The following is a 25,910-nucleotide window of genomic DNA, read 5'->3' as shown; positions in this document are numbered from 1 at the left end:
GCGCACAGGTCTAAGACGGGTCCATTTTTCTCCCCTCCCCTCCCTTCTTTTGACAGTCTAGGAACAGCTGCCAACAGGGAGATGTGGATGGAGCGCGGCGGTTGGGGCGGGTTGCCAGATTCCTCAGCATCATCTCCATCGTCCTGGGGACCCTTATCATTGTGGTTTGCACACTGAAGTTCACAGGTAGGTACCAACCCGTGTCCCACCCAATTCCTCCAGAGACACTCGCTCACAACCCTAAAGAGAGCTCAAACCAAGACGGCATGTTCAACACCAACACCATTATTCTTCCACCACATGCAATTATTTTGACATCCGGCTGCTGTGTTTAGGCAACCGATTCAAGATGTTTCCTATCAAAAGATCAACAAGGAGCCTAGGATTATACAATACTATCATGTAGTGAGCACAAGACATACAGTCCTTCACATGTAACAGTACACAGGGCCTTCTCGGTAGTGGCACCCTCCCTTCAGATGTCAAGGAGACAAAGAACTACATAATTTTTAGAAGACATCTGAAGGCAGCCCTGTATCGGGAAGTTGTTAATGGTTGATGTTTTGATATATGCTGTAAGCCGCCCAGAGTGGCTGGGGAAACCCAGCCAGATGGGCAGGGTAGAAATAATAAAATGAATGAAAAGGAAAAAGCCTGGAATTTCAGGTGGCAGAGCATGAGGCTCTTAATCTCAGGGTTGTGGGTAAAAGATTCCTGCATTGCAGGGGGTTGGGCTAGATGACCCTCTGGGTCCCTTCCAACTCTAAGATTCTATTATTCTAACAAAACTATGTGATTTTCAAGGACCGTCTTTGCAGGGCTACCCTCCCCGCAGCTCCAGGCCAGATAAAAAACTGTTCTTTGCTCCCTTCAAGGAAATGATTCTGCCTTGCCTCTCTCAATTTTGGTGGCAGGGAAGGGGGGGGGAGGAGAGCTTTGACAGCATATCCCAGACAAAACAAACCCATGTTTCTTTATAATGCAGAGCGGTTTAGTGGTAGTGCCTGAGCCAATGCATTCAAATGGCGAAAAAGGAGATTGCAACTAAACTTTAGGAAGGAGATTCTGAGAGTAAGAGCCATTCAGTCATGGAACGGTCTCCCTCGGAATGTGGTGGACCCTCTTTCACTAAAGGTTTTCTAAAAAGAATTTTAAATTTAATTTATATACAACAATTATTCAACCATCATTTTAACTTCCACTCCTTTCCGCCTTTCTGCGGTTCTTTGCATTCATTTTCGTCCTTTCCTGAATACTCATTCTTTTAATCAACTATTCTCATATATATCTCATATATATTTTTGAAACTGCAGGTTTTTACAATAATCCTGCCAATGGCTTCACCTGTTTACAGTTTATTTGTAAATACTCAATAAACCATTTCCATTCCTTTCTAAAAAGTTTGTTATCTTGATTTATTATTCTCCCTGTATGTTTTGCCATTTCTGCGTTTCTGTAATCATTCTCTTTTGTTGGGACCTCTTCTTACAATTCTTCTTCTTACAATTTTGAGCAAATAACATTCTTGCAGCTGTGGTCGCACGCATAAACTAACCAACTTCTATACTGTTGGTAGTTCTGATCCCATAATTCCCAAGAGAAAAGCTTCTGGGTTGGGTTTTTTTTAACGAATGTTATCTGAAATATCTTTTTCAATTCATTATATATCACTTCCCAGTAAGCTTTAACCTTATTGCAAGACCACCACATATGGGAAAAGCTAACTTCTTTCTCTTTACATTTCCAACACTTATTCAATTTTGAATTAGACACTTTTGCCAATCTACTAGGTGTCAGGTACCATCTATATAACATGTTCCTATAACTTTCTCATAAACCAGAACATGCCGTCAATTTTATGCCCATATTCCACAATAGTTCCCATGCTTCCATTTCTATGTTATGACCAGTATCTATTGCCCCTCTTTCACTAAAGCTTTTAAAGCAGAGGTTGGATGGCCATCTGTCAGGGATTATTTAGCTGAGATGCCTGCATTGTAAATAAAATTGTAACAGGAACACACCTGTCTTGTGCTTGTAAAAACTGCCTGACCAATACAACCCTCTTTCTCTCTTCCCACCCCCAGGTTACCTGCAATCAAATTAGCATGAGCAAAGCTTGAGGGAAAAGGAGGTGGTCCTTCAACCTGCATATTTATTTGTGTTTTTGAGTGGTCGTAGGATTCCTCCCATTCCCGCACGGTTTCAGAAGGACGGACTTTTTCAGCGGGAGAAAAACGTGGGTATCCTCCACAGCCCAGCCCTATCCTGCTCCCACCCTTGGACAGAATTTCAGCATGCCCATCTTCACCATTAGCCTTTCGGATCACAAAAAAAGTTTATTTCTGGGGGACGAACAAAACGTACAACCCGATGAACAGGACTAGGCAGGAGGGGAAGAATGAAGATCCCTTCTTGCCTGGCACAGGAACTCTCTACCTCGTCATCTGCCACACAGAGAGAAAGACACGGATGGGCACGGAGAACCGTCAAGAGGAGGCGCATTTCTCCCAAAGCAAAACTCTCCTTGATCTCCCGCTTCCCCCCACGCCAGCGGCAGTGAACTGGGTTTTGTACAGCTGGATGCTTTGCCTCTCTGCGGGCGTTGGGCAGAAATCACTCCTATTGCCGTGCAGAAAAAATTGAGAAGGAAAATCCACCGAGCCACCCAGCCCATTCCAAATACTGCTTCTCCTCTGCAGGGATGGTTCTGGAGCAGGGATCAAGGGAAGGTGTGGGTGTCGAGAGGGAATTCTGTTTTGTATATTTTTGATGACCATTTGCATGCCTGTACGTAGGAATAGGAGAAACTCATAGCTGAGCCTTGTCTCACTGCCCAGGCGCCATCCTTGTGCTTGCTTGGTCCTGCGCGACGCATGATGGGTTGTTTTGTGGGGTGTTTTTTTTTTTTCCTTTTTGCAAGAGAGGCCCACGCTGGAGAATTAGTGGCGGTCCGCTGCCTCTCTCTGCGACCCAAGGACGTTTCATCCCTGGGGCGGCTGAGGGAAAAGGGCCCCACTTCTGCGTCTCCCAACAGCTCAATCCGGCACCCGTCAGGGCTGGGATGTGAAAAGGGATCGTTCCGCATCCCTTTGTTAAAATAAATTATAAACCTGTTTAAAAATAATATGCAGGACAAGCAGGTGTGACGGAGGGAGGCCAGTTCCAGCCTCTGAAGGCAGCACAAGTTCCCCCAACGGGAAAGTGGGTGTAAAAAACCTTTTTCTCCCTCTCTCACGATACTAGAATACAGGGACACTCAGCGAAGCTGAACAATGGACGTTTCAGGGCACATAAAAGGAAGGACAGGTGACTCTCAAGTAACGCCGGGGTTACGTTTTGGGGGTCGCACGTAAAGCCAAAATCGTTTATAGTCAAAACACATTGGGGTCAACGGTGGGCGGGATTGCCAAAGTCCTTTTTCACGCAACTCTGCCACCTTTTTAATTACCATATTTTTTGCTCTATAAGACTCACTTTTTCCCTCCTGAAAAGTAAAGGGAAATGTGTGTGCGTCTTATGGAGCGAATGCAGGCTGCGCAGCTATCCCAGAAGCCAGAACAGCAAAAGGGATTGCTGCTTTCACTGCACAGGGATCCCTCTTGCTGTTCTGGCTTCTGAGATTCAGAATTTTTTTTCTTGTTTTCCTCCTCCAAAAACTAGGTGCGTCTTGTGGTCTGGTGCGTCTTATAGAGCAAAAAATACGGTAGTTGATTGCCAAGCGAATAAAGCTGAATGCACACAAATGTTTGCAAGCTGCGAGGTACCTGTACTTATTTAGCCTCTTGTGCTCAGGTTCTGCTTGCGGGTTTCCCATAATAGGCATCTGGTTGAAGCCTGTGGGAACAGGATGCAGGACTAGATGTGCCCTTGGTCTGATCCAGCAGAGCTTTCCTTAACATTTTTAGGGCCAAGGGACAGAAGGCAGATTCTTCTTTAAATCAACCTTTTTTTTCCAGAACCATGAGGACTAGGATCTCAGGGAAATGGCCATAGGGCATCTGCTTGGCATGCAGAAGGTTCCAGCTTCAATCCCTGCAATCTCCAAGTAGGGTGGGGGAACTCCTGCCTGAAGAGCAGTCAAGGGTGGGAGGACTTTTCTGGCCAAAGGGCAGCCTTCTGGAAGCTGCATGGCAGGAATGGGTGAGGCAAAGGAAAATGAACACAGCGATGGATAGAATCATATAATTGTAGAGTTGTAGCGTCCACATGAGGACTGAGCTAAGATACAGCAGTGATCTGGCTTGGTATAAGGCCATTTCCTGTGTTCTGGGATGTTCTGGGGAAGTTCTGATCATTCCTGCTGTAAACATCTGGACTCCACACATTCCATAGAATCAATTATCAGAATATTTGGAGTTACAGATAGGTAGCCGTGTTGGTCTGCCATAGTCAAAACAAAAAAATTTTTTTCTTTCCAGTAGCACCTTAAAGACCAACTAAGTTAGTTCTTGGTATGAAGTGTGCATGCACACGAAAGCTCATACCAAGAACTAACTTAGTTGGTCTTTAAGGTGCTACTGGAAGGAAAAAAATTTTTTTGTTCAGAATATTTGGAGATTTGTTAATCCACTGGCCTAGCAATGGAGTCAGCATTTACTTTTCACTGGGGATCGGGAGGCCGGATCCTTCGCGAGAGATCACGCAAGGCATTCACACACCCATCCCAGGGAGAAAAGAAAAGAAATTGAGGCAGCCAAACTGTCTCTATCTTCTCATTTCTACAGACTCTAGGTTGGTGTTTGGGAATTCTGGGGGGGGGGGGTCTCCTTTATTTTTGGATGAAAATATCTCTGTCTTCCATTTCTTCCTTTTCTGCAAGAGATTGTATCGTATTTTTGTCTTTATACTTCTTGGCATGATGACAAATAAACAGAAAAGTTACCCTGCATGGTCAAAACCTGGGCTGGACTCAAGTCTGTTGAAACAGTCCCTTCCAGATCGTGAAGCGGGAGGTACCAGTTAAATAAAAGCCCTTGCCAGAGGTCTCATAAAAATTAAATATCTATTGCTTGCTACACCCAGCCTCATTTTCTACTCCTAACTGCTGAGGTGCTGTGGAATTCAGGACTTTGTAAGAGGCTGCCTGCTGTCTCTCTCCAGGAGTCTCCGCTCTGAGTCAGGCCATACACCTGTGTTGACTCCAGCCCTGTGTGTTTCAGAGGTGAGCTCCTGCGGGGATGGCCATCCCTGCTCTAACCAACACGACTGGGGAGGTTTAACTGCAGGTGCAATTCAGGAAAATAATAAGAAGGAGGTCTTGCCTATCTGAAGTTTGGGGAACAGCAATCTGGTTAAAGCGGCATTGCAGCTGCAAAGAAACCCTGTAAACTGCAGCCCTAAAAAATGCTTCTTTGCCTGAGCAGCTTCTCTCCTGCAATGGGTGCGCCTTGTGGAAACTTGTCGGCATCTCAGTGCAAACCTCTCCCAATATAACAACAACAACAGCAACAACAACAATTTATTATTTCTACCCCACCCATCTGGCTGAGTTTCCCCAGCCACTCTGGGCAACTCCCAATCGAGTGTTAAAAACAATACAGCATTAAATATTAAAAACTTTCCTAAACAGGGCTGCCTTCAGATGTCTTTTAAAAATAAGATAGCTGCTTATTTACTTCACATCTGATGGGAGGGCGTTCCACAGGGCGGGCACCACCACCGAGAAGGCCCTCTGCCTGGTTCCCTGTAACCTCACTTCTCGCAGGGAGGGAACTGCCAGAAGGGCCTCGGTGCTGGACCTCAGTGTCCGGGCTGAACGATGGGGGTGGAGACGTTCCTTCAGGTATACTGGACCGAGGCCATTTAGGGCTCATTTATACTCATTTATAAAATATACTCATTTTTGCTAGTAATAGATACACACAAGCACAACATAGTGCATCCTTATGTGTCACATGCACTTTTGCACACACCTCGGGCCAACACACAAATCTTGGCGAGCCTTCTCCAGCTGAAGAACTGCACCCCAAAATTAGCACCAGTTCAAATTCCAAAGGATCGCTGTGTTTACGTTTCCCACACTGTTTTGGAAACTGCAAAATTGGCAGGTTTGAAGTGAATTCAACTTCAACTGAATTTCTCCCCCAATTGTTGTTCTCTTTGACATCTGGTGGGAGGGCGTTCCACAGGGCGGGTGCCACTACTGAGAAGGCCCTCTGCCCGGTTCCCTGTTACCTCACTTCTTGCAGTGAGGGAACCGCCAGAAGGCCCTCAGAGTTGGACCTCAGCGTCCGGGCAGAATGATGGGGTGGAGACGCTCCTTCAGGTATACTGGACCGAGGCCGTTTAGGGCTTTCAAGGTCAGCACCAACACTTTGAATGGTGCTTGGAAACGTACTGGGAGCCAATGTAGGTCTTTCAAGACCGATGTTATGTGGTCTTGGCGGCCGCTCCCAGTCACCAGTCTAGCTGCCGCATTCTAGATTAGTTGTAGTCCTTCTACATGCAGTGCATAAACTATGGAACTCCCTCCCACAGGAGACAGTGGTGCCACCAACTTGGATGGTTTTAAAAGATGAATTCGCAGAGGATAATGTTATTATGACTCCGATGGCCATGTCTCCACAGTTGCAGGCAGAAATGCTTTTGCATCCCAGTCCCTGGAAACCACAGCAGCGAAGAAGGCTCTTGTGCTTGGGCCCTGCCTGAGGGTTTCCCTCCATGAGGCATCCAGCTGGCCACTGTGAGACCAGGATGTTGGGCCTGATCCAGCAGGCTCTCCTTATCCTTATGGTCTTCACGTTAACCAGCCTGGCTGATGCGGAAATGGGATGCTGGGAGTCTTCAGTCCAGCACGACTTGGAAGGCTGCAGGTTCCCCGACACAGATAAGCAGAAAGACAAGACTTTCAGAGCTGGAAGCTGAATTCAGCTACCAAAACGGAAGCAGCAACTTTGTCCGGAATGAGTTGCGAGCTGCTGGGATTTGGACTGCTGGGGTCTACAGCCAGCAGCGACAGAATCCCGCTTTCCAAGAAGGCCGCTGCCACCTCCCCAAAAGCAGGTTCCCTCCGGAGGCGTTTTCTTCCCCCGAGTGGATCTGCTGCATCTCTCTTCCCATCCGGCTCTCCCTGCCAAATGGAAGCGAGTTCACGGCAACAGCCAAGCTTGCATTATCGCAGCAAAGCAAATTAAAAATAAAATAAAACACAACCCGCCTTTCCCCCCTTGTCATCATCTCCCGAGCGCCGGCTGTAAGCCAGTTTACACAATCAGCAGAATTGATCTGTAAAGTGTGGGAGGAGGGGAGAGGGGAGGCTGAGAGCATCTGTTCCACTTGCAGAAAGCGCCAGGTTCAACCCGCCCCTGTGACATATCTCCAGATGTGGCCAGGAATGTCTCCTGCATGAAACCCCGGGAGTTGCTGCTGCTACTGCTGGTAAGTGTGGAAAACACTGACCTGTCTGGACCACAGGGCGGAATCTGCATAAGGCATATGCTTGCATTTCAAGCCTTTGTTCAGAGCCATGAGGACTAACATCTTGGTTTATTGTAAGGGGAGCAACCACAGCTGTTTGGTACAGCCGCCTCCTTTGCATGCAGGAGGTCACACATTCAATCCCCTAGTGGCATCTCCCGTTAGGGCTGGGAACGCAGCACTAAATGTCACCCCAGAAAGCCCCCAGCCAACACTTTGGGGGGCTACACTGCTCCAGCATATTCTGGGTTCGTAGAGGGATTTTTGTTTTCTCAGCTCGTGACTTTATGGGCTGGTGGACAAGACCTGCAGCACGGATCTTTACAGCTAAGGCAAAATTCATGTTTCCATCTCTGCTTGCCTGGTGGGAGACGTGCTAACTGGCTTGTCCAATTAGATTAAGGCTTTGGGTACAGAAGCGAGAAAACATAACGGCTCTTAGATGGAAGGGGGTAGGAACCACGAACAAGCACATTCTTTGAAAAGCTTACAGCAGGGGCCAGCAAACTTTTTCAGCAGGGGGCCGGTCCACTGTCCCTCAGCCCTTGTGGGGGGCCGGACTATATTTTGAGGGGGGAAATGAACGAATGCCTATGCCCCACAAATAACCCAGAGATGCATTTTAAATAAAAGCACACATTCTACTCATGTAAAAACACGCTGATTCCCGGACCGTCTGCAGGCCGGATTAAGAAGGCAATTGGGCTGGATCTGGCCCCTGGGCCTTAGTTTGCTGACCCCTGGTTTACAGGGAATCGCTCAGCAGAGCAGAGCCCCAGAACCTATTTGAAAGGCCACAAACATATTTGCAGTCCTGAAGGGAGAGGGAGCACAGACACTATTTTAATTCATTAACTTTGCAGTGAAAAGCTTGATCTGTAGGACTTAGGACATAGCTGATTGAAACCATGATGAATTTGGGAATACCTTCACTGTTGGAGGCTGGATGCCCCCGAATACGTCTGCTGGGAGTCACAAACGGAGAGGGTGTTGCTGTGGGGCTCAGAGGTCCTGCCTGTGCGATTCCCTTTGGGGCACTGCTTGGTCACTGTGAGGACAAGGAGCTAGAAGCTGGACTAGATGGGCCTCCTCTGGCCTGATCCAGCTGTGGGCTCTTCTTATGGAACCTCCAGGTCCAAAGGCAGTCTATCTTGGTTCTTAGGTGAATTTGATCACTGTCAGAAGATGACGCTGGATCAGAAGGGCTTCCTTTGGAGCTCTTCTCATTAATTAGTCACAGGCAACTTTTTACCACTGATGTACTTTTAACATACAATTAAGGTAATAAGAGATACCTTTTCCCTTAAATTAAAGGCTCAAGGGTGTTTTTTAAAGAAACCATGTTAAGGAATGACAAAATAATCAAACAAGAGAGAGGAGCAGCAGCAGCAGCAAACCCAACCCAATTCTGTAGCCAACCTGCAAACCATGTAACAACCACCAGGCGTTATATAAGCAACACACCCTCTCAATTCATTTGGAGACATTAAAATTAACAGGTTAAAATGTCTTCAGGAAACAAATGTCTGCACAGAGGCATAAAACTATTGGCGAAGGAGCGATACTGGCCTTCCTTGGCAGGAAGATCCAAAGTTGTCCTTATCTTATGAACAAGAGGACTAGAAACTTGGGTTTTAAACACAAACAAATCCCCCCCTCCTGCCTCCAATTGCTAAGAGAGAAGGATTGGACAAGACAGGATGTAATCCCAAGGAGCACCCTCACCCCCCACCCTCTTTGGCTGGACAGCCAACACACCTGAGACCAGCCAGGCAGGTGCAAAGTGCAGGGCTGCTGGAGATCAGAGCAGCTGCAGAGACCAGCTTCTTCCACCTTCTATATTATTAATAAACACAACAACCCGATGGGTCCCCATGAATAATAGATCCCGAAAAGAAGATGATTTCCCCTTTGCAGGAGTACATTTCCATCAAAAAGGGCTAAGGCAGATTCATTCATTTCTTTACACATACTCGCCTCCCCCTTCATTTTGCTTAATTGCCTTTGTGTCTTATTTTAGATCTAGAACCAGCTTGCAATTATTTGACCCAAGCAGACCTGAGGGGGGAAAGAGGGGATTGAAACAGCAGAACTGTGGAAAGAGTGAGATTAAGGAGAAGACCTTGAGGACACAGCAAGGCTTGTGGATTATTATTATCATATCTCTTCCATCTGAAGATCACAGGGCACTTTGCAATAGAAAAGCACCAAAATAAGTTATCAGTATGATTGCCAGTTGCTGGAAACCGGCAGAGAGCTCTTGTGCTTGGGTCTTGCTTGTGGAGACACAACTTTTCATGACTCTCTAGTGGCTATGGTGACTCATTTACTAGAAGTAATGTTCAGTGGTACCTTGGTACTTGAATGGCTTGACTCCCGAACAAATTGGCTCCCAAATGCCGCAAACCCGGAAGTAAGTGTTCTGGTTTGTGAACGTTTTCCAGAAGCTGAACATCCGACGTGGCTTCTGCTTGAGTGCAGGAAACTCCTGCAGCCAACTGGAAGCCGCACCTTGGTTTTCAAACGCTTTCAGGAGTCGAGCAAACTCCTAGAATGGATGAAGTTCAAGAACAAGAAGTTCAAGATCCAAGGTTCGACTGTACTTGACAAAGCCCCTTAGAGTGAAATATACAGGAGGGAAAATGTACAGGAGGCCTCTGCAAGATCTCACGTGGCATCCCACTGGAAATCAGAATTGATGCTGGTGGAAGGCACACCCACTGGGGTGGTGGCTTCACCCCACCTAATGGTAGGGCCGGCACCGTTCCTATTCCTGGTTCAGCTATTGATGCCGCTGGTGGTTGTGCTGGTGGCTGGGCCCTTTGGAACTGGTAGGGCAGAAGAGAGGGAGACCAACAGTAGGGGGCACCAGATCCAGTGGGAAGTGGAGACACTCCCTGGCCTGGTTAGAATACCAGAATCGTAGAACCACAAAGGTAATCTTGCGACGCAGAAAACTTTTGCCCAACGTGGGACTTGAACACCCAACCCTGAGATTAAGTCTCATGCTCTACTGACTGAGCTTGGGTTGTAGGCAAGGAAGAAGGCTGAGGTGGGGATGGGATGAGGGCAGGCTGAGGTTGTTGGGGTAGCACCCCCAATTGCCCCAATGAACCAGTGGCTGGTCCTTAACACATCCATATAAATGGATAAAGGTAAAGGTACCCCTGCCCGTACGGGCCAGTCTTGACAGACTCTAGGGTTGTGCGCCCATCTCACTCAAGAGGCCGGGGGCCAGCGCTGTCCGAAGACACTTCCGGGTCACGTGGCCAGCGTGACAAGCTGCATCTGGCGAGCCAGCGCAGCACACGGAAACGCCGTTTACCTTCCCGCTGGTAAGCGGTCCCTATTTATCTACTTGCACCCGGGGGTGCTTTCGAACTGCTAGGTTGGCAGGCGCTGGGACCGAACAACGGGAGCGCAGCCCGCCGCGGGGATTCGAACCGCCGACCTTTCGATTGGCAAGCCCTAGGCGCTTTTACCCACAGCGCCACCCTTTTTCTCCAAGGAGCTCAAGGTGGTGAACATGGTTCTCCCCCTCTTAATTTAATCCCCACAACAACCTTGTGAGGTAGGCTAGGCTGAGAGGCAGCGACTGGCTCAAGGTCGGCTAGTTAGCTTTGTGGCCAAGTGGAAATTTGAACCCTGGTCTCTCGTATCCTCGCCTGATATCCAAACGACACCACCACCACTGGCCACCTGCAGCTGCTCCGTCAAGAGAGCGAAAGACATCCTTGCAAAGCCCAACTTCACACGAGCCTTCTTGTGGCTGGAAGACCGGGCAAAACTTGAACTCGCTACCCGCTCTCTGTGCTCAGTTACCGATGCATTTTTCCTGGGCTGCAGCAGACTGTGACTAACGAAGGGTGCGGTGGAAGCAGCGGCGTTTGTTGGGAGGCGGCCACAGGGGAGGCATCACCCAGCACCGCTTCTCTGCTTCAGAGCTGCCGGGCCTCTTCTGGGAGGCAATTACGCTTGGCCAATTTGCAAGAGCAATGGCTTTGCGCTGTGTGCGCTTGTCCCAGGATTTCCCCGCCCGTGGGCAGGAAGTGGAGAAGGCAGCTTTCAAAAGGATGTGAGAAGAGGATCAGAGTGAAGGTCTCTCCAGTTTGACGTCCTGTTGCCCACAGGGGCAACCAGGGGCCTGCAGGAAGGTCCCAAGCAGGAGGTGAAGGCAGCAGCCATCTTCTGTCGCTGTCATGGTATTGAAGGATGGGCAGCCATTGAGGAAAGGGGGTTCATTTGGCTGCCCCCAAACTCATTGCCTGCCTGCCTCTCCTTGCCATCTCATCTGTAAGAGCTTTGGGAGAATGTAATGAGAACCTGCTGGACCAGGGCAATGGCCCATCTAGTCTAGCATCCTCTACTCAACAGAGGCAACTTCTGAAAAGCCCGCAAGCAGGACTCGGGCACAAGAGCTCTCTCCCTTCCTGCAGTTTCCAGGAACCAGGATTCAGGAGCATGGCTGCCTCTGACCGTGGAGGCAGAACGCAGACATCATGGGCTTGTAGCCATCCTCCATGAATTTGTCTTATCTTCTTATAAAGCCACCTAAGTTGGTGGCCATCACTGCCTCCTGTGGCAGAGAGTTCCATAGTTTAATTCTGCGTTTGCATGAAGAGATCCATTCTTTAATCCATCCCGACATTCACCTTCACGTCCACTAATTCTAGTGTTAAGAGAGAGGGAGGTAAGTGTTTCTCTATCCACTTTCTCCATGAAACGTATTGAAGGTGTCCATTGAGAGGGATATCTGGCCTCTAAAAACCATTTCCTTCAAACCCACAGCTGACAATGCATAGTCAGTTTTCCATGAGCCAAACGACACGTTTGGCAAAATCGCACAGCACAGATCCTGTAGGAGTGTGTACCAGTACAGATTACAGCCGGGGAACTCATTTTTGTTTTTTTCAATGGCTCCCCACATTTGAGAAGTAACAAACCACCCTGCACATTGAAAACTAGAGGATCAAGGATTTAATATGAGCTAGCTTTCCACAGGCAGGGAGTCTCTGTATGTGTTCTGAAGCATGGAACATTCTGTTCCATACTGATGTCTGCACCCTCTCTAGCTGAACGACATCAGTTCTGTATCTCATTCTCCAGTGCTCCTACCTCCTCACGAGTTCTCAAGATATGCTCCAAATAGTCTTCTGCTGAATCTCGGGGAGGGGGAAAAGAACTAACAATTCTAAGATTAAATAAATGGATTTTATTTAGGATAGTGCTTAACTTATTACTTTGCCAGCTACAGAAAGCAACCCAGTCCTTCCCATCTCAGCAGAGTACAACCACCGTCGACATGTGGCCAAGAAGTACAGAAGAAAATAAAAGAGAATCCAGGGGTCATCCTTTCCAACTCTGGTTGCAGAAATTTGATAGCATATCCATTTAATTGCCCTTTAATCTTCCCCTTCGCCATTTTCCAAGTCAACAGTTTGTATGGAACCGAAGATATTTCCCTACTATCAGCCATCTGTCCATTCCTTGTAGGCAAAGGATATAAACACTGTAATTTTTTTGTTTAAGAAAATCAGCACTAACGGTAAAACGCCTTCAAAACCCAAACAGCATCAACAGTTAAATCAGCTCAAGGAATTTGGAGCATCTGTAAAACGGCAATTTTCTGAGTCTATCTGAACAGATCATGTATTAATTCCAATGGTTCAGGTTTGGATGTTGTTGGTTTTTGCACAAGGTGCACGGGATATGGTCTTTGCTGGGTTACTTGGAAGTCTCTAAGTTAAAGCAATGACTGATGCAAAGTCTCTTGATCAGCCTTTGCCAACCTGGTGCCTCCAGATGTTTTGATGGCGTGTCATAGTCCAGAACACCTGGAAGGAAGGGCACCAGGCTGCCACAGGCTGCTCTAGTCCGACTCCCCACTTTCGCTAAAAGAATGGGCGGAACACGGAATCCGCATTTGCTTCTATGGAAAACGGCGATCTCTTGTCTGACTCTGGAGAGGCTGCCACAACAATTTGGTAATTTTTTAAACCTATTTTTCTTTTTTAAAAAACCCCAAACCCCTGGAAATCCAGTGTCTGTTGTTAGAACAGGAGCAGGCTGCTTTAGGACAGGTTAGGAAGCCCGGGAGAAGAGAGCTCACAATCTGATTTCTTTTCTAGTGTGTGAAGGTGACATCTGAAGAGAAGACTGATTCATGCCGGTGAGGACAGAAAAGACATAAAAATAAATGCATCTGCAGCCAACCCCACCCCTCCCCACGACGTGGCAAGATCCGAAAGGACGTGTCTCTCTCTCTTTCTCAAGTCCTTTAAAAATGAGCATGGCCATCTATATCTCAACAGTTTTACGAAGAGAGATTCCAACAACACACAAGCCCTTCTCCACGTCAAACATGATGGCCCTTACGTGTTCCCCTCATGCTCTGACTGCGCCTTCTCCCCGCCCCCCCAAAAAAGAATGCCACATACATTACAGTAGAAAACAATGTTTAGAATAGCTTTCCATCTAAATTAAAATAGATTATTTTTTTTAAAAAAACGGGTCCTATGTGAAGCCCTGGCCAGAGATATGAGTCAAGATGATAGGCTTTGGTCGCTCTCAAAAGTCCCTTTCTCCAAAAAGGGGATTTTATATCCCTCGCCCCACCCCCAGAGGATCTCCCCTCTTCCTTAAATCCACCAGGAATCCCTCCTGAACATGCACAGATTGGTGTGCTGTGAAAAGGGAGCCAAGCAACTGGATCTCTCGCAGGGATCTCCAAGAGGCAGGCGGCGGCTCAAAGTAACGCAGGAACAATCAAACGGCTGGACCAGGCTAGAATTATTATATATATTTTTTTAAAGAAACCAGATGTCTTCAAGCTGTATTCATAATAAAACCAGCACATGCTGGCTTGAAGCCACCTCAAGATCTCAAAACATTTGAGAAAGGCTTGACTCGACATTTTATGGGCAGGTGGGTTTGAGAAAATTGGTGATGGATCTTTTTCGGGTCCCAACCCCACCAAAATATGGTCCTAGGTGACACTAAAGGTGGCAGCGTTGTCACGCAGGTTAACTCACCTTGAGCCTACGCATATGTGTGTGTTTTTCAAAAGAAGGGAAGCGTTAATGCACATGTTTTGAGTACAACCGTAACTGAAAAGAGATGAAGGGGGAGACACTTCTGGGGGTTGTGGCCGGCCTCAGAGAGAGGGAGCGTGACCCCCCCATGCCGCCCTCCTCTCTGCGTGACCCTCGGCTTCGATTTCACCAGAGGGGGGGCACTCCAACAGTCTTTGCCTGCCTGTCCCTCCCAGACTAGGCAATGGACCCCCCCCCCAAGCTCAGAAGTCTCTGTGTAAAGCGTCCCGTCAATGGAAAGCGTAGAGTAACAAGAGGATGGTGCAGATCCCGATAACGCCGCCCAGGATGAGGGAGTCCCGCCGCTTGCGGAAGTTGATCCGCTGGATCAGGCTGTTGACAGCTGGAAACCGGTCTTTTTTGGGGGGGGAGCAGAGTTAAGGTGATCATTGTGCCAAGGAATGCATTTTGTCCAGGGAGCGTGCCCTGAGTGTTCCTTTCCACTCCCTCCCCATGGCCCCTTGCAAGGCTACTGGACCTTAGTGTCCACGCCTGGAGGAAACATAGAATTGGAAGGGACCCCCCCAAAGGCCATCTAGACCAACCCCCTGCAATGCGGGAGTTGCAGCTGAAGATGCCCTGCCAGACGGCGACTCGACCTCTGCTTAAAAACCTCCAGCCGCATAAACATTCATGGCTTTGATATTCAGGCGCATCCACCCCTCTCTCCGTCCTCCATGCAGGCAAGCAAAGAGGCATGGCCAGTTCAGGGACACGTTTCCAGGCAGGCAGAAACTCTCAAGGGAGGGAGAGAAGGAGGGGCAGAGAGGGGTGTGGCCTGAGGAGAGGAGGTGTGGCAAGGGAAGGGATGAGAGGTCTGAAGGCCAGAGGTTCCCCATCTTGCCCTGAAGCTACCCACTTCCTCCCCTCCCCTGGACAGGCAGCCATGCTTTCAAAAGCTCCACGATGAGCAGAAATCCAACCGGTGCAGATACTCAATCACAGAAGGGCCCTTTTTGATTCAGAAGGATTTTAGGAACTAGATACATGGGGTGGGGAGGGGCAGATCAATGGGGGTGGCCGGCATCTCTCCCCCCTTTCCTCTCTTCCTTCACCTCAAGGAGAGTGTAAAGCAGGGCTGGTGAACGGCGTGGCCTGGGGAGAATCGTGGGGGGCAGGCAGAGAGGCTTGGAGGGGGCCACATTCAGCGCCATGGGGCCTGAGGTTCCCCAACCCAATCCATGAAGATTTGAATTTTTAATATGAGCAGAGCATAGGGGAGTGGAGAAGGGGAAAGGAACATGTCAGAACCCTGTCCCCAAGATCATTAGTCATCAAAGAAGGGAAGGAAAAGTCCCCAACTGCTGAGATTAAGGAGAGACATGTGGCTTTAACCGCTTAACAGCTTATTAGTGGGACTGCAATTGTTTTTTTGTCGTCAGAATAAAAGAAAAGGGGGGAGCAATAATGAGAAGGGGGGGTGAGGAAGCTTAATGCTCACAATTATGCAGAATCCTAGTATTTAATCTTCCTAAATGACTGGCTTAGTTTGTGATACAGAGGGAGCTTAGCTGCTTTAGATAATTGTTTAGAGACCATAACAACTAACCGAGGGGCGGGGGGAGAAGGAGGGAGGGAGAGAATGTAACATAGCATATACTGAACATACGTAGGCCAGGGAATCAGGGTGCAAAAAAGAAAATGTGCCCCAGTGGTTTACTTCCAGCGCAAGGGAAAAGCATTATAAACACCCCTAATAGACATGGCTTCTCCCAGAGGGAAGAGAAACAGTGCCCTTATGAAGGGGACAGGAAAGATGCCATTAGACTACAACACCCATCATGCTCTGCCACCAGCAATGCAGGGGATACGGGGAGCTGGGAGTCTGACAACATCTGTGGGACCACAGGTGTCCCTGTGCTTGATGTACAAAGACGGATTCTTCCAACTCCTCCTCCTTAAATTGGGGATGGGGAGCGGCTATGGCCCTCCGGATCTTGCGGTACTACAGCTCCCATCATGCCCTGCCATCTGTCGCAATGGGGCTGCTGGGAGCTGGAGGCCAATGATGTCCAAGGGGCCACCTGTCTCTCTCCATCCCTGCCTTCCAAGATTCCCTTGCATGTCACGCAGCAAGGAAGCAGGGCTTGGGGAATCTCCTCTGCTCTGGGCCTCGCCTATGAGGGGGTCCCTTGGAGTCGACAGCGATGGCTTCGCAGGAGCAAATAAAAAGCTTTCTCTGCTGATCAGCAGCACCGGAAAAGGCTGCACCTTCTGGAGGTCTTGTATCTCCTTCCCCAATAATCTTTTAAGGGCGATGCTAATAGCCAACGTCGCTTTGTTTGTGCCCGATGCTGGAGGGGGGGACGACGACGAAGGAACGGGGGAAAGAAAAAGAGAAGCCTGAATGAAATTTACGGTTCATCAAGCTGCGCATCTTTGGGAATGTGATCTGTCTAATCAAATGAGGCTTAATGCCTTTTCTTTGGGCTCATGCAAGGGAGGCAGGAGGGGGCAAAAGCTTTGTTCTTAGGCTTGGGGAGCGAAGAGGAACGAGGAGAACGAGTCGGGGTGGGCGGGGAGACACACAGACCAGGACAGGAACGAGAGCAGCCTGGGGGATGCGCTGACGTTGCAGCAATCTTCCGGTTGGCTGCAGGAAAGGGAGGGAGAGGCAGATGGAAGAAACCCCTGCAGAAGACTCTGCCAACCTTGCCCCCCCCCCAGGACTTGGGCAGCTGGGGCTGATGGGAGTTGGGGTCCAAAACATGGTCACTTCATCAGGGGATGATGGGGACTGGAGTCCAAAATACGGCTGTTCCGGCTAGGGCTGATGGGGGTTGTAGTCTAAAACACGGCTGTGCTGACAGAGGCTGATCGTGGAATCATGGAAGGGACCACAAGGCTCATCCAGCCCAACCTCCTGCAATGCAGGAATATTTTGCTCAACGCAGGACTCGAACCCATGAACCTGAGATTAATAGTTCTGTGGTCTACCATGGGAGCTTGCAAAGGCTGACCGAAGCGAATTCCTTTGGTGTTTGTTGGAAAAGTTTGCTTGTCCTTTAGAATGCTTCCTCCAAAGGGGGGGCAGGTGTCAAAGGAGAATTCTCACGACCCCCGTGGAGATGGGTTGGGGAGAGTGGGGATCTGGAGCTAGACGAATTGGCAGAGGGGCAGGCGGAGTCTGAGCGGGATGAGAGAGGGGTGAAATCGGGGCAGTGCCAGTCATCAAGAGGAGCCCGACTCTGGGGAAGGTTCAAGTGGGGGGGGGGTCAGAGAGGTGTCCCCCCACACCCCGTGATATCGGACACCTCTAGCCTGGCCCTCCCAAAGGCCCTCCCCCCCTGTTGCTGTCAGCCCCTTCTGCAAGTAAGCAGCCTCCTTGAGAGCAAGTTGGATACTGAGGTGGCGCCTCCATCTCAAGGACATGGAGATGCCAAAGCCATGATGAACGAACCTCACATGCCCAGCCCAGGAGTCACCATTTGCTTGCCCAGAGCAAAGGTGCCTGTTCTATGCCATGCTCAGGCTGGTGCCCGCCCCGCAGGGGTGGCGTGCAGCTTGTTGGATCAATGTCTTGCCTCAAACTTTGCCACCCAGTTCCCCTTCTGTGCCTTTAACCCTGGCCTGGGGCACTGCTCAGATTCATGCGTTAAATAATCTGGCAGGAACAGAAACCCAAGTTTGAGTTATTTCACCCGGCAAAACAAGAGTCTTGCTACGTGCAAGTAAGATTCGCACTCCGGAGCAGGTCCAAGGCGAAGTTTAGCTAGAGGAAGATTGCACCCAACCTGCCCAGCCGCAGTGAATTGCAACGTGCAGATTTCAGTGGGGACGTTTGAAAGCAGAACCGGCTTTCTATGAAAGGATACTGGCCAAAGTGTTCATCTTGCTCTGTATGGACTTCATCATCCCTCGTTGAGAGGTCATGTTTTCTTTCGTTGCCATGGCAATGCTGGAAAGGAGGTGGGTGAGTAGAGAGAGAGAGAAAAGGAAAGAAAGGTAATGTCACTGGTACCCCGAATAACTTGCAATCTGACATAACAAAAAGCTGCCACATATATATGTATGGATGCAAGTGGAAGCATGTTGACAAGTACAAGCTGAATACGGTTTCAACCATCATGGTTCCCCACTCCCCAAAGAATTCTGGGAGTTGTCATTTGATGAGGGTGCATAGGAAATGCCTCTGCTAGAGATCCCAAGGCCCCACTCGGATCCCGGGGTTCCCTAAACAGAGGGGATAGCTGTTAAAACCAGCAGGAGGCCCCACAGCAGGTACCGTCTCGTGTTTAAAGCTCCATGAAGGTGTTTCTTTTTCAAAGTTGGAAGCGGTCTAAAGTCTGCTGCTTATGACAAGAGGAGGGACCACAGAGGGCGGAGAGAAGACCATAAGCGACTCAAAACCTAGAATGTTTTAAGGATGCAAGCAAGCAAGCAAGCAAGTGGAAGCAAGCAAGCAGGGGGCGGCCGCAACAAGGAAGGAGAGAGGCGGTGGCAGCTGGTGATGCTGACAGTGAGAAGGCACTTTGCTGAGTGACAGGGAGCTGTGCATGAGGGTGTCAGAGCCAGCCCTGGTTGCTGTGGGGAGAGGTCGTGCGAAGCACACCTTGCGGACAGGCTGGGCAACACAAAAGCTAATCAGGAGCGGAGAGGGAGATACAAACACAGGAAGCTGCCTTATACTGAGCCAGACCATTGGCCTATCCCACCCAGGGTTGTCTGCACTGGCTGGCAGCAGCTCTCCATGCTTTCAGGCAGGGAGTCTTTCCCACCAGGTCTACCTGGAGATGCTGCTGGGGTTTGAACCCGGGCCCTACAGGGATGGGGAGGCTTCACTTTGCTGAATCCTGCTCTCTTTTATTTCTTGAGGTTTGCTTCATTTCGGAAGTGTTCAGCCATGTTAAGATGCGGCCTTTAAGTCGGGGCAAACCCCAAGGCAGGTGTATAGGAGGTTGTTGGGTTTTTGTATGTGTTTTTAAAAATGGGAACCTCTGTATACGCAGCACGGTGAATCGGTGTTTGTTTCCACAGCTACCCAGGCCCAAGGGGAAAGAGAGGCAACCCGCTGGCACTCATGGGAGCCCTCTTTTGAAGATCAGGCGAGCAGGGGACGGAGGAAGGAAAACAAAGAAGCAGAAAGTCTTCTCCTTCTGTGGTGTGGCAAAGAAAGGGATTCAAAAGGGGATCCTCAAAGCTGGAGGAGCTGCCAACAAATGCGCAGGAAGCAGAAGGAAAAGGGGTGAAAACGAGAAAATGAAAATGGGAGACAGGAAGGAAGTTCTGCAACACAGGGAGCAAGAGGGAGAAAAAGAGGTTTGCCATGCTGCTCCGTAACACTGGAAAGCGCATTTCCTGGGTGGATTTGTTGCTAAGACAGTATCAGGTCCAAGAAGCTGCCTCATTCCAAGTCAGACTCATTCGTCCATCTAGCTCAGTATTGTCTACATTTGACTTAAAGAGGCTCTCTGGGGTCTCAGACAGAGGATCTTTCCAGTCCTGCTCGAAGATGCTGGGGATCGAATCTTGGGCCTTCTGTGTGCAAAGCAGATGCTCTATGCCGCTGAGCTATGGTCCTTCCAATGCAAAAAGAGAGCTTTATGTGTTCCACCTAGCACTGCCTGCACTGACTGGCAGTGTCTGCCCAGGGTTTCAGGCCTGGTCTCGCCAGCCTTAGCTGGGGATTTCTGCATGCAAGGCAGCTGCTCAGCCACGGAGCTATGGCCCGACTTAGAAAGTCAGAGAAACTTTGCACTGCCGTGAAATAAACAACCATAATTGGCTTTACGTAACTGGTGAATGACAGCAAGTGATTTATGTGATTGGCTAATGAAAACCTCCAGTCAGATGATAACACTTCCCAGCCTAAGTATCCACCTTCTTTACATAAGAGCACCAGAAGAGCTTGGCTGCTGGATCAGACCATGCAACAGCATGCTCCCTGTTTATGAGTCTCAGACTGAGATAAGCGGAATACTGCCTCTGGCAGAGAGGGAGCGTAGCCATCATAGTCAGTAGCCATTCATAGCCTGATCCACCATGAATTTCCCCCCAAACCCCCTTTTAAAACCGTCCAACCTGCTAGTCATCACCTCTTGTGGCAGTGAGTTCCACAGTTTACCCATGCACTATGTGACCAAGTCCTTCCTTCGTCTCCCTTGAATCTCCCAGCATTCAGTTTCAATGGGTGACTTTCTGGGGTTCTAGTATTGTGAGGGGGGAGGAAGGAATTCTCCCTACCTACTTTCTCTGTGGAGGAAAAATTTATTCAGCTTCCCTAAGTATCTTTTCGACCTGAGCAGTAAAGGAACCCACCTCATAAGGTTTTCCTTTCACCAGAAATCTAGAGCATTACCTTTTTTGCCTCTCAGTTTGTACTCTGAGAATACAAATAATAAAGGTTTGTTCTGCTGGCCAACATGGATTTGCGGCAGCCCACCTAATGGGATATTCAAAAAGCGCCAGAACTGAGCACAGGTCTTGCCAGGGAGACGTGGTGTGACATTTCTGTATTTATAGGTAAAACATAAACATTCATCAAGGAGAGAGCATATGACTAGACTAAATTATTTGCATCCCTAAAGCAGAAAATTCACTGATGCTTCTGACTTTTGCAGATGGAGTATAGAATCATAGGAAGCTGCCTTATACTGAGTGAAATTACTGGGTCCATCTAGCTCAGAGTTGTCTACACTGGCTGGCAAAAGCTCTCCAGGGTTCCAAGCAGGAGCTAGTTTAAACTTGGTAGATGCTGCGGACTGAACCTGGAAAGCTATGGCCCTTTTCCAAGAGAGGGGCAGGTGGGTGTGAAGAAACCAGCCTACTGAAGAATTGCAAGATTTGCATCTGTTGCTCCACCTACTTCCACGTCTAGCCCCGCCCATCACAGGCATGTGGCCCTCAGATGGTTGCCCAGGACAGAATGTGGCCCTCAGCTGGAAAGGGTTTCCCTGAGCAAGGGAGCTGCCGTTTTCTGCCCAAGAAACACATAATCGTTTTTGTCCAGAACTATGATTCTTACCCTGGGCAACTGAGCGGCCCCTGATCTGAGCAGGGCTGGGTTTGGGGGCTTGCAGAAGCAACCCAATCGACCCGCCACGACGCCCTGCCAGCCAGCCGTGCAGGTGGGAGGGCCCTGAGCCAAGCGCTAATGTTAAATACATCTCAGGCTCGCTCGCTGCAAAGGCCGCCGCAAGCGCTCCCCTCGCTTCAGCTGGCCGGGGGGGGGGGGGAAGGCTGCCAGATGCTTTTCTGTTGCATTAAAAAGGAGAGAGAGGGAAAGGGGGGGGGGACACCATTAAGGAAGAGAAGCTTGAAAGGAACCTTTTCCGACAGCTGCTTAAAAACCTCCGGTGAGATGCTTGGAGCAGCAGAACCGCCTTCTCCAGCACCAACCTTGCAAAACGGTTTCAGAGCAGCAGAAAGGGGCTGAGTTTTTCTGCTGGGGGAGGCGGTGGGAGGGGGCGAAGTCCAAGGGCTAGTGAGTGAGTACCAGCACAGAGCCCCCGCTTGGCGTGTTAGGCTGCGTCCACAGAAGCAAAGTGCTCCAATCAAGGGAAGTAATAGTCCCACTCTGTTCTGCCTTGGTCAAACCACACCTGGAGTACGGATTCCAGTTCTGACTACCGCAATTAAGAAGGATATTGACAGGCTGGGAGGCGGGCAGAGGGCGGCGACCAGGATGGCCATGGGCCTGGAAACCAAGCCTAAGGAGGAACGGTTGAGGGAGTTGGGGATGTTTAGCCTGGGAAAGTGGAGACTGAGAGGAGATATGGGAGCCATCTTCCAATATCTGAAGGACTCACATGGAGGATGGGGCAAGCTTGTTTTCTCCACTCCGGAGGGTAGAACTTGAACCAGTGGCATCAAGTTATGAGAAAGGAGATTCCGACTAATCGTCAGGAAGAACTTTATGACAGAGCTGTTCGACAGTGGAATGGTCTCTCTTGGGAGGTGGCGGACTCTCCTTCCTTGGAAGTGTTTAAGCAGAGGTCGGATGGCCACCTCTCTTGGATGCTTTGAGATTCCTGCATGGCAGGGGGTTGGACTGGATGACCTTGGGTTCCTTCCATCTCTACAATTCTATAATCCCCAGTGGCACCTCCTGGCAATGTCCCTCCTGCCTGACATGCTAGTGTTACGCACTAAACCTTCCACACCTGCATTTGACCATGAAATACCTCTGTTTGTGTGTGCCGTAGAAACTGGTTTGGGAGCTGCACAGTCAGGGAAAAAACAATGCTAACCAGGGTTGTAAAGACTGCGGAGATAATAACTAGGTGCCCTCTTCCCACCTTGGATCAAATCTATGCTTCCAGGTGTCATAAGAAAGCTGCAGAGATGGCACAGGATAGTGCGCACCACGGAAACGATCTCTTTCAGCTTCTGCCTTCTGGAAGAAGGTCCAGGGTTATAAAGACTAGGACTAGCTGCCTGAGAAACAGTTTCTATCCAAATGTGATTTTGGTTTTAAACGCAGTGTAAGGTAGTCTCTATGGGAGTATATTGTATTTGATTATGGGGTATTATGAGTTTTTAGGGGGCTAACCAGGCTGGGATAGCTGGAATAGCAGGCTTGCTGGTTTCTGAATGTAGATTTTTTTCAATTTCGTTGTTCTGTATGGGACAATGACAATAAAGATTATCGTATCGTATCGTAGCTACTGAGGGCAACTGGGGCACTGCCCCACCAAGTTGATTCTTCTTGCCTTCAGCCAGCCCTACACCTGACTGTCTCTTTACGCACAAGGAGCCCCCTGGGGCTGACCTTGCCCACCAGCTCCCTCCTCTTCCTCCTCTGTGTTGCCCCTTGTTACCTCTGGCCCAGCCTACCGTTGGCATCCCTACCTTCCGTCCCACCAGTCTCAATGGCACCAGTCACTGCTGAATATGACTGAGGGCTAGGGAGAGAGAGTTGAACCACTCGGGCTGTTGCCCAGAGCTAACAGAATTCTCTCACTAGGTCACTCTGCTAAATGCCACACCCTGGTACACCCTTCTCCAATTTTCAGAAGGAGGTTTAATGTAATCTGAAGAGCTGAGAGAGATCACCCCTCCAACCCCCCCCCCAATTTTCTCGGGGTTTGCAGCTAAACAAACAGAGCCACAACGAAGAGTGCTCCTCCCCTCAAAAATCCCCCAGCAGTCGTAAAACTCTGGAGGAGGCAGCAAGGAGCCTTTCTTGATGATGGCGCACAGGAATTTCTGCTTCATTTAGGTGGCGCATGGAGCGTAGCCGGTCATTCGTTTTACTTCATTTCAGGGAAAGCTGACATAACAAAGGGGAAGGGAGGAAGGAGGGAGGGAGGGGAGAATGAGGACATGGTTTTGCAAGAGAAAGCACTTCCAAAACTGCTCTTTTCCACGGAGTTGGCAATGCAAAAGAAAAGTGAGGGAGGGAAGGAAGGAAGGGGAAATTTTTGTTTAGGATGCTGGAGCTGAATTTCATACATGCAAAAATTTAAAAGTAAATTTATCTCACTAGGACGGATTGAGGGGTCATCTCCCCCAAATTCCTGCAAGACAACAGATCTCAGAGGAACAGGTGAAGCTTCCTCGTACAGCCAGCTCATCGGTCCTTCTAAGCCCAGTGGTGTCCACCCTGAAAGGGAATGGCTCCTCAGGGTTTCAGGAAGGGAGTCTTAACAAGCTCTACCTGTCAGGGATTGAACCCAGGAGGTTCTGTGTCCACAGCACACAGCACAGTTGACCGCTGAACTATGGGTCTTGCACTAAAAGCAAAACAAGGTTCAAGTCCTCATGGTTCTAAATTAAAGGCTGCCTTATACTAAGTCAGACCTTCAGCCTATCTAAGCTCAGTATTGTCCGTGTTGACTGGCAGCAGCTCTCCAGGACCTCAGACATTCCCAGCTCTACCTCTGCAAAGCAGGGTCTGTGTACCACTAAGCTATTCTTCTTTCCCTAAAAATGGGCTATGATTCCAGTCCTCATGATTCTAAAGAAAGGGATGGTTTAAACAGGAACACAGCAAGCTGCCTTATCCTGCGCCAGATCACTGGCCCATCTAGCTCAGTATTGTCTACACAGACTGGCAGCAGCTCTGCAGGATTTCTGGCGTTCTAGATGCCGGCGGGGACTGAACCTGGGACCTTCGCAGTGCCGAGCTCTTACCACTGAGCTATGGCCCTTCTCTAAGGGCTCTGTTGCAAATCTCCTCGGGACCTGTAGAAGACCCCTGGGGCAGATCTCCGTTCTCCTGCTCTCCACTCCCCAGATTTCGCCTTAAACAGATGATGGAAATGCACCAGGAAGGCCAGGGAGCCAACTGCGCTCCAGTCACCCAAGCAGCCGTAACTCAACGCCACTCAGGCTCTGCATTGCCTCACGTGCTCCCACTGGGTGATGACAGACAAGAAGCTAATTAAGAGACGGGCGAATTCCTAGTGGGTACAATTCCCTCAAGCAACAGCAGCAGCAGCAGCCGCGCTACCACCAATTAATCAGATACACAAATGTTTGCAATTACAGTGAAGAAAACCGGGGGGGGGGGGAGGGAGAGAAGAGAACAAAAACATGGGCTTTGTTCTCACAGGGTGTTTTGCAGAAGCCACACCTGAAACAAGGACATGAAAGTTTCCCTCCCTCTCTCTCATCCAATGAAGTTGAATGTTGGAAGATTCAGGACACGTTAAAAAAAAAAGTGCCCTTCTTCACGGAGCATGGAGTTAAACTGTGGAACTCACTGCCACAGGAGGCAATGATGGCCATGAAAGACGACTGCACAAATTCACAGAGGGAGAGGGCTATCAATGGCTATGAGCTACGATGGCTATGCACTGCCTCCACAATTGGAGGCAGCCATGCTTCTAAGTAAGTGTGTGTGTGTGTGTGTGTGTGTGTGTGTGTGCGCGCGTAATGTAAGTAGGCTGCAAACTGAAAAGGCAACGAAAACGCAAAACAGAAGGTGATAGTCTGAGTAAAGAGGGGAGCTACCTCTCACAACTTTGCAAACACCTCTGCCCCTCTCTGGCAGCTGCTGCTAATCTATATTTAAAACACCCTCAAATTGCCTTTCGGCTGCCCAGCAGTGCAGAAGGCATCATGTGACGTGACACTCTGCATTTATAAGATAATAAATGAACATTCAGAAATAAAACAGGAGGTCTGAAGAACAGAGTCCAGAACGAAGAGCTTTGGAAAACAAATACTGGCTTTGCCTCCCACCCAAGGAAAGCAGTGAAGTCAATTTGTCAAAGTAACAAGGACTCAAAGGTCATTTAGTCCAACCCCCCTAACAATGTTTATTTTGTTGAACTACGTCGATGTTGCTTTTTAAAGAAAAGTTATGACTAAAAGTGTCAAGTGGCTGGTGGCAGTATTTAATTTTTCCTTTTTTATTTTGATATGCAGGTGACTTAGAAAAGATCTACAAAACGTTCCACTATCCTGGTTATTGTGGGGGCAAAAGTCTTCTTTTGGGGGGGAGTGGGAGAGATA

General features: G+C 49.1%; 2 protein-coding genes across 7 annotated transcripts in view; one reads left to right on the top strand and one right to left on the bottom strand.

Moving 5' to 3' along the window:
- Positions 1-3,845, top strand: part of TRARG1 (trafficking regulator of GLUT4 (SLC2A4) 1) — an 11,335-nt gene extending 7,490 nt beyond the window's left edge. The window contains exons 2-3 of the mRNA XM_053367646.1: positions 57-186; positions 2,088-3,845. Of these exons, the coding sequence (XP_053223621.1) occupies positions 57-186; positions 2,088-2,107 (150 nt within the window). The 3' untranslated portion in view covers positions 2,108-3,845. The remainder of the gene's footprint in view (positions 1-56; positions 187-2,087) is intronic.
- An 8,771-nt stretch (positions 3,846-12,616) lies between these two features.
- The window catches only part of GOSR1 (golgi SNAP receptor complex member 1), a 46,445-nt gene continuing 33,151 nt past the window's right edge, over positions 12,617-25,910 (bottom strand). For 2 of the 6 annotated variants that reach the window (XM_053367634.1, XM_053367633.1), the window contains exons 8-9: positions 18,326-18,408; positions 12,617-14,865 (exon numbers count right to left, since the gene is read on the bottom strand). In XM_053367634.1, coding sequence (XP_053223609.1) covers positions 14,741-14,865; positions 18,326-18,408 — 208 coding nt within the window. In that variant the 3' untranslated portion in view covers positions 12,617-14,740. Of the gene's footprint in view, positions 14,866-18,325; positions 18,409-20,952; positions 21,705-23,052; positions 23,810-25,910 lie in introns of those variants that run through there. The other 4 variants (XM_053367632.1, XM_053367631.1, XM_053367635.1 and 1 more) reach the window with 3 other exon arrangements.

Source organism: Podarcis raffonei, chromosome 15 (assembly GCF_027172205.1).
Source record: "Podarcis raffonei isolate rPodRaf1 chromosome 15, rPodRaf1.pri, whole genome shotgun sequence".
Lineage (NCBI taxonomy): Eukaryota > Metazoa > Chordata > Lepidosauria > Squamata > Lacertidae > Podarcis > Podarcis raffonei.
The sequence above is the reverse complement of the archived record's forward strand: the minus strand, read 5'-3'. Positions and strand labels throughout refer to the sequence as shown.